The sequence below is a fragment of the Embiotoca jacksoni genome, unplaced genomic scaffold, assembly GCF_022577435.1.
Source record: "Embiotoca jacksoni isolate LCO1_2020_lvr unplaced genomic scaffold, fEmbJac1.0.p SCAF_46, whole genome shotgun sequence".
NCBI lineage: Eukaryota > Metazoa > Chordata > Actinopteri > Embiotocidae > Embiotoca > Embiotoca jacksoni.
This window is the reverse complement of record NW_027185399.1, coordinates 1,449,957-1,464,239: the sequence shown is the minus strand read 5'-3', so window position 1 is coordinate 1,464,239 and position 14,283 is coordinate 1,449,957. Positions and strand designations below refer to the sequence as shown.

The window sequence follows — 14,283 nt, the reverse complement described above, 5'->3', positions numbered from 1 at the left end:
TGTCGTTATTCATTTGATTGACAGGACCCAATAAGCCCCACAGCAGCTGTGTGTGTGTGTGTGTGTGTGTGTGTGTGTGTGTGTGTGTGTGTGTGTGTGTGTGTGTGTGTGTGTGTGTGTGTGTGTGTATATATTAGTGCTTCTATTTCTGGGAGAGATCTAAATCTATATATAAAATGTACGTAAACATATCCTGATTGTATTTTTGTTGTTGTTGATTTTTGTTTGTTGAGCCGACGATGTGACCCGATCCGATGATGCCGCCGTCGGTCGCCACTCGTCGTATTTTTGTAGAAAAGCTTTAAACGGAGGAAAAACTTGCAGATGTTTGAGGATCCGTGACCTGATTGGACGTCTGACGAGACCGACTGACGAGTGAAGGTCTGAACGGACGAATGGACGACATGAACCAACAGAATGTACTTGTTTTGTTCTTCATCTTTTGACGTTCGCTGTGGGATCAATAATAATAATAATAATAATAATAATAATAATAATAATAATACTGAGAACCGACTCTGATTGGCTTTTTTGTGTCCTTTGTTTACTGCTTCTTTCCTTTGCTTCCTCTTTTTTTTATATCATTGATTAATCAATTTCTTGAATAAATTATTATCATTAATTGTTTTGTCTATAAAATGTTGAAAAACAAAAATGAAGTTTAGGATTATCGGACACCGAGAGATTTTTAACGCTCAATTATGAACGACTTTTACAGCGTGTCGGGAGCTAGATTTGAGATTTTAACGTGAAGCTAAAACGAGAGAAATATTCGTAAATATTAGAATAACGAGGACGAAACGAAAACACGGATGAATTTCTACGCATCAAAACGAGACGGGATGTTTCCGATCTCCGCGACATCGCCGACACGAAAGACGGCCGTCCCGACTTGCATCACGTGCGAGTTGAAGGAAACATCCTGATCGTGAACGACCTCGGCAGTGCTGGAGGTCGCGGCCTCGTCGTCCGTAGCAACCGTATGATTGGATACGTTTCTGTTAAACGTAAATTCTGTTTAAATCGAAAACGACTGATGAGAGCCGAAGGAATGAATCAAAATCAGCGGGCTGTCATCTGATACACAGCGCTAATATAGAAGTATCGATTGCAGCAGCAACGCTATCGTTTACAATCTGTTGTTGTTGTTGTTGTTGTTGTGGCCGACAGGGCGGGAATCATCCCGATCGGATCGCTTTCAGAGCCGGCAGCTCGCCTGACTCACCGTGTGTGTGTGTGTGTGTGTGTGCCCGAGGACGCTATGCCCCGCCCACCTATAGTGGAAACCTGACTGCACCACTGGCCTGTCAATCAAGCAGACACGTCCCCCAAAACATAGCTGTCTTTGAGGCCTAATATCTAATCAATGATGGGATTATGTTTTTAGATGGACAAAAAAATAATGGCTTTGTATTTCGTGAGAAGTTGAATGGGAGTCTATGGAGCCGGTGCCGACCCCGAGTGGCCATCGTTGGTACTGCACTCCAAGGCACTTTTTGCGTCGGCCTAATATTTTCTCGGACCCGGAAGCTACGCCCGCTTTCTCCATCCAGTCTGTGGGGCTTTTGCAAAAAAACAAAACATTGTGATGTCACAGGGAAGTTGACCTTTGACCCTTTGGGTCTTCTGTTTCTTCTCAGATCATAAAGTGTGTATTTCATGAGGATACCATTTTGTCCGCATGACTCATGAGGTAACAGTGGATGACAACAGAGCTGCTGACTCACCCACAGGCGAAGTGAGAAGAAAGGAAGATCAAGCGACAGCCGCTCGCCTCCGAAGCGGCAGCTCGGACACCGATAACGTGTAACAGTCCTGCGGCGGTCGTTCAGATTCCTGAAGTGAGAAAAAAATAAAAACACCGAACACCAAAAATCTCTGTTTTTAGTCTCGTGACCAACGGATCATGAAATTCGATGTTTTCCCAAAAGAGAAACCTGCTGTTTGTTAATGCAACAAGAGCGAAAATAACTTTAATCAGTCAATCTGACAAGAGATTAAATACGATTTTTTAAAATCTGTAAATTAGTGATAGAATTCAGAAAAAAATGCCAAATATTTACTGTTTATTGTTCCTCAAATGTGAGAATTTGCTTCTTTTCTCTGTTAGCAACACGTTCTTCTTCTGTGGAGTTTTAGAGCAGTTGGCATCCTGCGAGTCACGTTACTGCCCCCTTCTGGTTCTACTTGTCTACTGCAGTTAGAGTCTTGTGTTGAGAGTCTTTGCTTTATTCCCTGTTTCCTCTTCTTACTCCTGGCATGAACTCAGGACGAGCTCCCCTGTCTCTTTATCTACGTTGTAGTGAAGAAATTTCCCCTCGGGGATTAATAAAGTGTATAAAATCAAAAATCAAATCAAATTAATGACCTGCTTTCTCCTGCAGGGTCCACCGTTTCTTCCTGCTTTATTCTGTTCGTCATGTAAGTGTCTTCCTTTATGTCGCACTGTCCCAATACTGTTGCCATGGTTTCATTATTACCTTCCACACTATGCTTTTTGAAATGTTAATGTTAATATCTACACATTCTCTCCTTGTCTGCTTTTTCGTTTGTACCCACATTAATTAATAAACAGTAATTCCTGTATGATTTCTGGCTGATCCAACTTTAATGCTTCACCCTACATGAGTGTTTAACTTGATGTCCAGGAAACCCTCAGTCCATCTTAAATGAAAGAGAAGGCAGCAGCGCTGTGTTTCTTTCTGGTTTCTTCTTTGCATGTTCCTGAGCCCATGCAATGATTTCCACTGCAGAATTGTGTCTGTTTTTAAATGATAAAAAGCAAAATAATGATAATTGTTTTAAATTTGGTGCTTGGGCCCTAACAACAGATAAACTATTAGATAATCAGTCAGTTTCTAGGCGGGACGATGGTTTCTGTTGAAAAAGAAACTGAACATTGTGAACTAGTTTTAAGAGAACCGGTTCAACTGGACGACTTCATTTGTGCAACGTCCAAAGTTTGAACGAAGAAAACCAAGAATATGTTAATGTCAGTGATCAAGTCTCATGAAGTGAAATGTGAAAATGAAAATGAAATCTTTGTGAAAACAGAAAAATAATTTCTCCCAAAAAGCGCAAAGTTCACCAAAATAAATGCATGAACTGCACACACACACACACACACACACACGCACACACACACACACACACACACACACAGACACACATACACACACACACACACACACACACACACACTGCTGTTGCAGCCCAAAAATGCTGCAATGAAGTTCAACCTGTTTAATTTAATTCAGCTGAGATAAACCAGGAAACACAGCATCTCATTTACAAACGAACAACGAGAGATTAGTTGTCCTCGCACACTCACGACAACACCGCAGAGCGACTGGAGGCAAAATCTTCAACCAGCTGCTGATATCACAAACCTCACGTGAGTTCACCTTTACTTTAAATGAAACTAGTGAACTCAAGCTGAAGATAAAGAATGACGGACTGATTTACATCGTGCCGTTTGTGTGATTTGTTTTCAGCCTCTCACAAACACAATGGCTTCAATATCAGAGGAGGATCTCTGCTGTCCTGTCTGCCAGGACATCTTCGAGGACCCGGTGGTTCTGTCCTGCAGCCACAGCTTCTGTAAAGAATGTCTGCAGAGATGGTGGAGAGACAAACCAACACAGGAGTGTCCAGTTTGTAAGACAAGGTCATCAAAGAGGAATCCACCTCGTAACCTGGTGTTAAAGAAGCTGTGTGAGACCTTTTTACTGGAGAGAGAGCAGAAAGCTTCTACAGAGTCTGAGCCTCTCTGCAGTCTGCACTCTGAGAAACTCAAACTCTTCTGTCTGGATCATCAGCAGCCAGTGTGTGTCGTCTGTCGAGACTCCAAAACACACTCCGACCACAGATTCAGACCCATTGCTGAAGCTGCAGAGGATCACAGAGAGAAGCTCCAAGAATCCCTGAAACCTTTACAGGACAAACTGAAGATCTTTCAGGAAGTGAAAGGAAACTTTGATCAAACAGCAGGACACATTAAAGTCCAGGCAAAAAACACAGAGACGCAGATTAAAGAGCAGTTTGAGAAGCTTCACCGGTTTCTCCAAGAGGAAGAGGAGGCCAGGATCTCTGCTCTGAGGGAGGAAGAGGAGCAGAAGATTCAGATGATGAAGGAGAAGATTGAGGCTGTGAGCAGAGAGATATCATCTCTTTCAGACACAATCAGAGTTACAGAGGAGGAGCTGAGAGATGAAGACATCTCATTCCTGCAGAACTACAAGGCTGCAGTGGAAAGAGTCCAGCGGCGCCCCCTGCTGGACGATCCACAGCTGCCCTCAGGAGCTCTGATGGACGTGGCCAAACATCTGGGCAACCTGACCTACAACATCTGGGACAAGATGAAGAACATGGTCTCCTTCACTTCTGTTGTTCTGGATCCAAACACGAATGACCCAGAACTCGTCCTGGTCCCCAGTCAGATGCCCATCCCGGTGCCCATGCCGACTATCCCCTCCCTGCCACCAGAGGGCAGCGGCGTCAAACAACAGCAACAACACACACAGGACCAGCTGCAGCAACTTGCCCAACAGGTGAACCACCAGCAGCACCGCAGTCATCTACAGCCGCACAACCAGCAGCTCCAGATCCAGCAGCAACACCAACAAGATCCGCATCAGCAGCAGCTGCAGTTCAAACTGCCGTTGCCTCGGCAACCGCAGCAGCTGCAACACCAACAAGATCCGCAGCAGCGGCTGCAGCAGCTCCAGCAGCAGCTGCGGCAGCTCCAGCAGCAGCTGCAGCAGTTCAAACCGCCGTTGCCTCGGCAACCGCAGCCGCCGTAACACCAACAAGATCCGCAGCAGCAGCAGCAGGCGAACCAGCAGCAGCTCCAGGCCGCCGCCACCGCCGCCGCCACCGCCCAGGCCCACGCGGAGCCCCCCGGTCCGGGCCACGGTGTCAGCTACCAGCCCCAAGCTCCTCCACCCTCCAGCCTGGACCCGAACCCGGAGCGGCCGACCCAAGACGGAGGAGGAGGAGATGGAGGAGAAGGAGGAGGGGGAAATATGCTGACCCTCATCAAAGGAGTAAAGCTCAAAAGGACCCTCACCAACGATCGCTCCGCCCCCTTCCTGCCCCCTCCGACCAATCACAAATGAGACTGCGACCTCGGTTTGAGCGCCCCCTGCTGGTGAACTGTTGAGTTTACAGAGACCGAGTCGTTGCGGACTTCACGACACACTGACTGATCGCTGGAGCTCCACATGTGTCTTCGTTTTATTTGATAAAGTTCTGCTTCCTTTTTGTTTTTTTGGGCCGTTTAGATTTTGTTGTCATTTCCTGTTGTTGCAGCGACCATCTTTTGCCTTTTTTTTTTTGTATCATTATTTTTGGTTCATGTTTTGGATTTTGCTCGTGGATAAAGTTTTTGTGTGACTCGGTCTTACCGATAGAGTCGTCGACTGTTTTAGTTAGTGCTCACTTTCCTGGTCACATGATGTTAATTAATCAGACCGGTCAGCTGGTCAGATCCTCCTCCCGTTTGATTTTTGATTTTTTTTTTTGCCTAGACTGCCAGGAGGGCGTTTTTTCTTTATTGTTAATTGGTTTTAGAGTTCGGTGGGCGTCCTTCTCATCTCAAAACGCTCGTAACTGGAATAAAACATCGACGGGTCTGAAGATCGTAAACATGTTGGAACAAAAGGAGCTTTCGGGACGTCGAATGTGTCAATCAACTGCTTCCCCTCCCGGGACTCCACATGGTGCCTCTGTAGACCACCGGATGTGGAAAAAGAATTAAAAAAAAAATGTTACTGTGGGTGAAAGTCTGTTTTTTTATGTGTAAGTAATTCGCGGGTTAATACGAAGAAAAAAAAACAAAAACAAGAAGGCAGTCATCGTGAGTTTGTGAACGTAGCCGTCTACGTTACGCAAAACTGTAAAAGAAACTAAGAGTTACACAGAAATTCACAAATCTGAGAATTGACAGGAGACACAGAGAGCCAAGACACAATTAAACCATTTGTTGCCACTGAACATTTTTAAAAATTGGATTAAAACAACGATATTTGAGATATTTGCTTTTAACGTTTTTATTATTTTTATATTGTGACCAAGATATTGACTTAGCCGACAAACTAGATAACGGAGAACTCGTCTCCCGGCATGAACTCAGGACGAGCTCCGCTGTCTCTTTATCTACGTTGTAATGACCTGCTTTCTCCTGCAGGGTCCACCGTTTCTTCCTGCTTTATTCTGTTTGTCTTACTGTCCCAATACTGTTGCCATGGTTTCATTATTACCTTCCACACTATGCTTTTTGAAATTTTAAAGTTAATATCTACACATTCTCTTCTTGTCTGCTTTTTCGTTTGTCCCCACATTAATTAATAAAGAATAATTCCTGTATGATTTCTGGCTGATCCTACTTTAATGCTTCACCCTACATGAGTGTTTTACTTGTTGTCCAGGAAACCCTCAGTCCATCTTAAATGAAAGAGAAGGCAGCAGCACTGTGTTTCTTTCTGGTTTCTTCTTTGCATGTTCCTGAGCCCATGCAATGATTTCCACTGCAGAATTGTTTCCTTTTTTAATGATTAAAAGCAAAATAATGATAATTGTTTCAAATTCGGTGCTTGGGCCCTAACAACAGATCAACTATTAGATAATCAGTCAGTTTCTAGGTGGGACGGTGGTTTCTGTTGAAAAAAAAACTGAACATTGTGAACTAGTTTTAAGAGGAACGGTTCAACTGGACGACTTCATTTGTGCACCGTACAAAGTTTGGACAAAGAAAACCAAGAATAAGTTAATGTCAGTGATCAAGTCTCATGAAGTGAAATGTGAAAATGGAAATTAAATCTTTGTGAAAACAGAAAAATAGTTTCTCCCAAAGTTCACCAAAATAAACAAATTAACCAGTTGAGACAGCTTTCTTTTTGAGGTGTGTCAACCACAAACAGCCCCCCCCCACACCCCCCCCCCCCCCACACACACACACACACACTCCCACATACACAATGCAGCCCAAAAATGTTCCAATGAAGTTCAACCTGTTTAATTCAGCTGAGAGAAACCAGGAAACACAGAGTCTCATTTCCAAACGAACAACGAGAGATTAGTTGTCCTCGCACACTCACGACAACACCGCAGAGCGACTGGAGGCAAAATCTTCAACCAGCTGCTGATATCACAAACCTCACATGAGTTCACCTTTACTTTAAATGAAACTAGTGAACTCAAGCTGAAGATAAAGAATGAAGGAGTGATTTACATCGTGCCGTTTGTGTGATTTGTTTTCAGCCTCTCACAAACACAATGGCTTCAATATCAGAGGAGGATCTCTGCTGTCCTGTCTGCCAGGACGTCTTCAAGGACCCGGTGGTTCTGTCCTGCAGCCACAGCTTCTGTAAAGAATGTCTGCAGAGATGGTGGAGAGAGAAACCAACACAGGAGTGTCCATTTTGTAAGAGAAGGTCATCAAAGAGGAATCCACCTCGTAACCTGGTGTTAAAGAACCTGTGTGAGACCTTTTTACTGGAGAGAGAGCAGAAAGCTTCTACAGAGTCTGAGCCTCTCTGCAGTCTGCACTCTGAGAAACTCAAACTCTTCTGTCTGGATCATCAGCAGCCAGTGTGTGTCGTCTGTCGAGACTCCAAAACACACTCCGACCACAGGTTCAGACCCATTGCTGAAGCTGCAGAGGATCACAGAGAGAAGCTCCAAGAATCCCTGAAACCTTTACAGGACAAACTGAAGATCTTTCAGGAAGTTAAAGGAAACTTTGATCAAACAGGAGGACTCATTAAAGTCCAGGCAAAAAACACAGAGGCAGATTAAAAAGCAGTTTGAGAAGCTTCACAGGTTTCTCCAAGAGGAAGAGGAGGCCAGGATCTCTGCTCTGACGGAGGAAGAGGAGCAGAAGATTCAGATGATGAAGGAGAAGATTGAGGCTCTGAGCAGAGAGATATCATCTCTTTCAGACACAATCAGAGTCACAGAGGAGGAGCTGAGAGATGAAGACATCTCATTCCTGCAGAACTACAAGGCTGCAGTGGAAAGAGTCCAGCGGCGCCCCCTGCTGGACGATCCACAGCTGCCCTCAGGAGCTCTGATGGACGTGGCCAAACATCTGGGCAACCTGACCTACAACATCTGGGACAAGATGAAGAACATGGTCTCCTTCACTTCTGTTGTTCTGGATCCAAACACGAATGACCCAGAACTCGTCCTGGTCCCCAGTCAGATGCCCATCCCGGTGCCCATGCCGACTATCCCCTCCCTGCCACCAGAGGGCAGCGGCGTCAAACAACAGCAACAACACACACAGGACCAGCTGCAGCAACTTGCCCAACAGGTGAACCACCAGCAGCACCGCAGTCATCTACAGCCGCACAACCAGCAGCTCCAGATCCAGCAGCAACACCAACAAGATCCGCATCAGCAGCAGCTGCAGTTCAAACTGCCGTTGCCTCGGCAACCGCAGCAGCTGCAACACCAACAAGATCCGCAGCAGCGGCTGCAGCAGCTCCAGCAGCAGCTGCGGCAGCTCCAGCAGCAGCTGCAGCAGTTCAAACCGCCGTTGCCTCGGCAACCGCAGCCGCCGTAACACCAACAAGATCCGCAGCAGCAGCAGCAGGCGAACCAGCAGCAGCTCCAGGCCGCCGCCACCGCCGCCGCCACCCGCCCAGGCCCACGCGGAGCCCCCCGGTCCGGGCCACGGTGTCAGCTACCAGCCCCAAGCTCCTCCACCCTCCAGCCTGGACCCGAACCCGGAGCGGCCGACCCAAGACGGAGGAGGAGGAGATGGAGGAGAAGGAGGAGGGGGAAATATGCTGACCCTCATCAAAGGAGTAAAGCTCAAAAGGACCCTCACCAACGATCGCTCCGCCCCCTTCCTGCCCCCTCCGACCAATCACAAATGAGACTGCGACCTCGGTTTGAGCGCCCCCTGCTGGTGAACTGTTGAGTTTACAGAGACCGAGTCGTTGCGGACTTCACGACACACTGACTGATCGCTGGAGCTCCACATGTGTCTTCGTTTTATTTGATAAAGTTCTGCTTCCTTTTTGTTTTTTTGGGCCGTTTAGATTTTGTTGTCATTTCCTGTTGTTGCAGCGACCATCTTTTGCCTTTTTTTTTTTGTATCATTATTTTTGGTTCATGTTTTGGATTTTGCTCGTGGATAAAGTTTTTGTGTGACTCGGTCTTACCGATAGAGTCGTCGACTGTTTTAGTTAGTGCTCACTTTCCTGGTCACATGATGTTAATTAATCAGACCGGTCAGCTGGTCAGATCCTCCTCCCGTTTGATTTTTGATTTTTTTTTTTGCCTAGACTGCCAGGAGGGCGTTTTTTCTTTATTGTTAATTGGTTTTAGAGTTCGGTGGGCGTCCTTCTCATCTCAAAACGCTCGTAACTGGAATAAAACATCGACGGGTCTGAAGATCGTAAACATGTTGGAACAAAAGGAGCTTTCGGGACGTCGAATGTGTCAATCAACTGCTTCCCCTCCCGGGACTCCACATGGTGCCTCTGTAGACCACCGGATGTGGAAAAAGAATTAAAAAAAAAATGTTACTGTGGGTGAAAGTCTGTTTTTTTATGTGTAAGTAATTCGCGGGTTAATACGAAGAAAAAAAAACAAAAACAAGAAGGCAGTCATCGTGAGTTTGTGAACGTAGCCGTCTACGTTACGCAAAACTGTAAAAGAAACTAAGAGTTACACAGAAATTCACAAATCTGAGAATTGACAGGAGACACAGAGAGCCAAGACACAATTAAACCATTTGTTGCCACTGAACATTTTTAAAAATTGGATTAAAACAACGATATTTGAGATATTTGCTTTTAACGTTTTTATTATTTTTATATTGTGACCAAGATATTGACTTAGCCGACAAACTAGATAACGGAGAACTCGTCTCCCGGCATGAACTCAGGACGAGCTCCGCTGTCTCTTTATCTACGTTGTAATGACCTGCTTTCTCCTGCAGGGTCCACCGTTTCTTCCTGCTTTATTCTGTTTGTCTTACTGTCCCAATACTGTTGCCATGGTTTCATTATTACCTTCCACACTATGCTTTTTGAAATTTTAAAGTTAATATCTACACATTCTCTTCTTGTCTGCTTTTTCGTTTGTCCCCACATTAATTAATAAAGAATAATTCCTGTATGATTTCTGGCTGATCCTACTTTAATGCTTCACCCTACATGAGTGTTTTACTTGTTGTCCAGGAAACCCTCAGTCCATCTTAAATGAAAGAGAAGGCAGCAGCACTGTGTTTCTTTCTGGTTTCTTCTTTGCATGTTCCTGAGCCCATGCAATGATTTCCACTGCAGAATTGTTTCCTTTTTTAATGATTAAAAGCAAAATAATGATAATTGTTTCAAATTCGGTGCTTGGGCCCTAACAACAGATCAACTATTAGATAATCAGTCAGTTTCTAGGTGGGACGGTGGTTTCTGTTGAAAAAAAAACTGAACATTGTGAACTAGTTTTAAGAGGAACGGTTCAACTGGACGACTTCATTTGTGCACCGTACAAAGTTTGGACAAAGAAAACCAAGAATAAGTTAATGTCAGTGATCAAGTCTCATGAAGTGAAATGTGAAAATGGAAATTAAATCTTTGTGAAAACAGAAAAATAGTTTCTCCCAAAGTTCACCAAAATAAACAAATTAACCAGTTGAGACAGCTTTCTTTTTGAGGTGTGTCAACCACAAACAGCCCCCCCCCACACCCCCCCCCCCCCACACACACACACACACACTCCCACATACACAATGCAGCCCAAAAATGTTCCAATGAAGTTCAACCTGTTTAATTCAGCTGAGAGAAACCAGGAAACACAGAGTCTCATTTCCAAACGAACAACGAGAGATTAGTTGTCCTCGCACACTCACGACAACACCGCAGAGCGACTGGAGGCAAAATCTTCAACCAGCTGCTGATATCACAAACCTCACATGAGTTCACCTTTACTTTAAATGAAACTAGTGAACTCAAGCTGAAGATAAAGAATGAAGGAGTGATTTACATCGTGCCGTTTGTGTGATTTGTTTTCAGCCTCTCACAAACACAATGGCTTCAATATCAGAGGAGGATCTCTGCTGTCCTGTCTGCCAGGACGTCTTCAAGGACCCGGTGGTTCTGTCCTGCAGCCACAGCTTCTGTAAAGAATGTCTGCAGAGATGGTGGAGAGAGAAACCAACACAGGAGTGTCCATTTTGTAAGAGAAGGTCATCAAAGAGGAATCCACCTCGTAACCTGGTGTTAAAGAACCTGTGTGAGACCTTTTTACTGGAGAGAGAGCAGAAAGCTTCTACAGAGTCTGAGCCTCTCTGCAGTCTGCACTCTGAGAAACTCAAACTCTTCTGTCTGGATCATCAGCAGCCAGTGTGTGTCGTCTGTCGAGACTCCAAAACACACTCCGACCACAGGTTCAGACCCATTGCTGAAGCTGCAGAGGATCACAGAGAGAAGCTCCAAGAATCCCTGAAACCTTTACAGGACAAACTGAAGATCTTTCAGGAAGTTAAAGGAAACTTTGATCAAACAGGAGGACTCATTAAAGTCCAGGCAAAAAACACAGAGGCAGATTAAAAAGCAGTTTGAGAAGCTTCACAGGTTTCTCCAAGAGGAAGAGGAGGCCAGGATCTCTGCTCTGACGGAGGAAGAGGAGCAGAAGATTCAGATGATGAAGGAGAAGATTGAGGCTCTGAGCAGAGAGATATCATCTCTTTCAGACACAATCAGAGTCACAGAGGAGGAGCTGAGAGATGAAGACATCTCATTCCTGCAGAACTACAAGGCTGCAGTGGAAAGAGTCCAGCGGCGCCCCCTGCTGGACGATCCACAGCTGCCCTCAGGAGCTCTGATAGACGTGGCCAAACATCTGGGCAACCTGATCTACAACATCTGGAACCAGATGAAAAAGATGGTCTCCTACTCTCCTGTTGTTCTGGATCCAAACACGAATCACCCAAAACTCATCCTTTCTGAAGATCTGACCAGCGTGAGACGTGGAAGAAGCCAGAAGCTTCCTGACAACCCAGAGAGGTTTGATCATCACGGCTGCGTTCTGGGTTCAGAGGGTTTTAATTCAGGGACTCACAGCTGGGACGTTGAAGTAGGAGACAGTAGATTCTGGAAACTGGGTGTGATGGCAGAGTCTGTCCAAAGGAAAGGAGACACAATGTCTGGAATATGGGGAATAGGATTCTGTTATGGTGATTATGAAGCATTTTCCCCACAAATCAAATCAACTTTTCTCTCAGTGAAGAAGAAACGTCAGATGATCAGAGTTCATCTGGACATTAACAGAAAAAAACTGTCGTTCTCTGATCCTGATACTGGCAAACACATACACACCTTCACACACACTTTCACTGAGACACTGTTTCCATATTTCAGCAACAAAAATGAATTCCCAATTAAGATCTTGGAAAAAGTGGAAAAAGTATGATGATGATGATGATGATGTAGAAGAGGATGAGGATGTTTTTGAGGTTGATGATAATTAAACTGTATAAACGTAGTAATCAGTTTCTTGAAGGGAAGTTTTATCATTTTTTTAACGTGACATAATGTTTTTGTGCGGGCGGCGCGGTGGTGTCGAGGTTCATGCTGTCGCCTCACAGCAAGAAGGTTCTGTGTTGGGTTTAAATTTTGTGTTTAGATGCACAGACCTCATAGTGCACAACATTGAGATGTCTCCGGGCGTGACAGTGCGGTTGCGACCCTACAGGCTACCTGAACACAAAACAAAAATTGTTCAGAGAGAATTGGTGGCTATGCTGGAGATGGGAGTAATAGAGGAGTCCAACAGTGCCTGGTGTAGCCCCATTGTTCTTATTGTCAAGAAGGATGGATCTATACGGTTCTGTATGGACTATCACAGGATGAATGATGTGTCACGATTTGATGCGTACCCAATGCCCCGGGTCGACAAAATCCTGGACCGACTGGTCACTGCACGTTTCTTCACGACACTGGATTTAATCAAGGGCTACTGGCAGATTCCTCTCTCGCCAGAGTCCAAGGAAAAAACGGCCTTCTCCACTCCGTTTGGATTATACCAATTCACCACACTTCCCTTTGGGTTGTTCGGTGCCCCGGCCACTTTCCAACGCCTCATGGACCGGGTGCTGCGTCCGCACGCTGCATATGCTGCCACCTACCTGGGTGTCATCATCCACAGCACCACCTGGGCAGAGCATGTGCAGCGGGTGGGCGCGGTGCTGGAGTCCCTGAGGCAGGCCGGGCTCACCGCCAACCCAGGGAAGTGTGCAGTTGGGCAGAGGGAGGTACGGTATCTGGGGTACCACTTGGGTGGCGGGCAGGCGCACCCGCAGGTGGACAAGACGGCAGCTATCGTAGCCTGTCCGCAGCCCAAAACAAAGAAAGAGGTGAGGCGGTTTTTGGGGCTGGCGGGGTATTACAGACGGTTTATCCCGGGCTTCGCGGAGCTGACCAGTCCCTTGACCGACCTGACCTGGAAAGGTGCCTCAGATCCGGTCCAGTGGATGGAGCAGTGCCAGCAGGCGGTTGAGAAGGTAAAACAGGCTCTCTGTGGGGAACCACTTCTCCACACCCCTAACTTCTCTTTCCCCTTTTACTCTGCAGACTGATGAGTCGAACAGAGGGCTGGGGGCCATTTTGTCCCAGCAGGTGTGGGGGGTTGACCGCTCTGTTCTGTACATCAGCCGGAAGTTATCGGAGAGGGAGGCCAGGTACAGTACAGTGGAGAAAGAGTGCCTGGCCATCCGGAGGGCGGTCGACTACCTGCGGTACTACCTGCTGGGACGCTCATTCACCCTCTGTTCAGACCACGCTCCGCTCCAGTGGCTCCACCGCATGAAGGATTCCAACGTCCGGATCACTCGGTGGTATCTGGCGTTACAGCCTTTTAACTTCAAGGTGGTCCATAGGCCGGGGGCGCAGATGGCTGTGGCCAACTTCCTCTCCCGCTCTCAGGGGGGGGAAGGGGAGTAGGTTAGGCCGGATGGCTCCCCGGCCTAAGTCGGGCGGTGGGGGTAAGTGGTGACGGGGTGTGGTTAGCTCAGCTGCAGGGGGTAGAGAGTGCGAGGAGTCGTTCAGGAAACGGTGCCGGGCAGGTGTAATGAGCACAGCTGAACCAAATAGGAACTGATGAGATCTCCCCTATGAAGGGAGCAGGGAGAAGGAGGCTAGGGAGGAGTGGTTGCACGGAGACATTGGTGTGTGGTCAGGGCAAATAAAGACATTTTACACCCGAATGTACGACTGAGCGCGTCATCTGTGTCCAGGAGAGACCCCGGTAGCACAAACATTGCTACAGTCTATT

At 46.4% G+C, this 14,283-nt stretch overlaps 2 protein-coding genes and 1 pseudogene across 2 annotated transcripts; all 3 read left to right on the top strand.

Moving 5' to 3' along the window:
- Positions 1-3,509: 3,509 nt before the first annotated feature.
- On the top strand, positions 3,510-5,117 carry LOC138210396 (E3 ubiquitin-protein ligase TRIM35-like). The gene is made up of 2 exons (XM_069169524.1): positions 3,510-4,798; positions 4,952-5,117. The coding sequence occupies exons 1-2, from the start codon at positions 3,510-3,512 to the stop codon at positions 5,115-5,117; spliced, it is 1,455 nt and encodes a 484-aa protein (XP_069025625.1).
- A 2,158-nt stretch (positions 5,118-7,275) lies between these two features.
- LOC138210395 (E3 ubiquitin-protein ligase TRIM35-like) lies at positions 7,276-8,882 on the top strand (annotated as a pseudogene).
- A 2,157-nt stretch (positions 8,883-11,039) lies between these two features.
- On the top strand, positions 11,040-13,952 carry LOC138210394 (zinc finger protein RFP-like). Its single transcript, XM_069169523.1, is given in 5 exon segments — positions 11,040-11,530; positions 11,532-12,155; positions 12,637-12,993; positions 13,159-13,513; positions 13,584-13,952. Coding segments are annotated over 5 exon segments (2,196 nt in total).
- Positions 13,953-14,283: the final 331 nt, after the last annotated feature.

What these genes read in the sequence shown, in the direction of transcription:
- LOC138210396 (XM_069169524.1), top strand. Translation starts at nt 3,510, where the DNA reads ATGGCTTCAATATCAGAGGAGGATCTCTGCTGTCCTGTCTGCCAGGAC. An exon ending in CCTCGGCAACCGCAGCCGCC is followed by an intron (nt 4,799 to 4,951) that starts GTAACACCAACA and finishes TCCACCCTCCAG; the next exon opens with CCTGGACCCGAACCCGGAGC.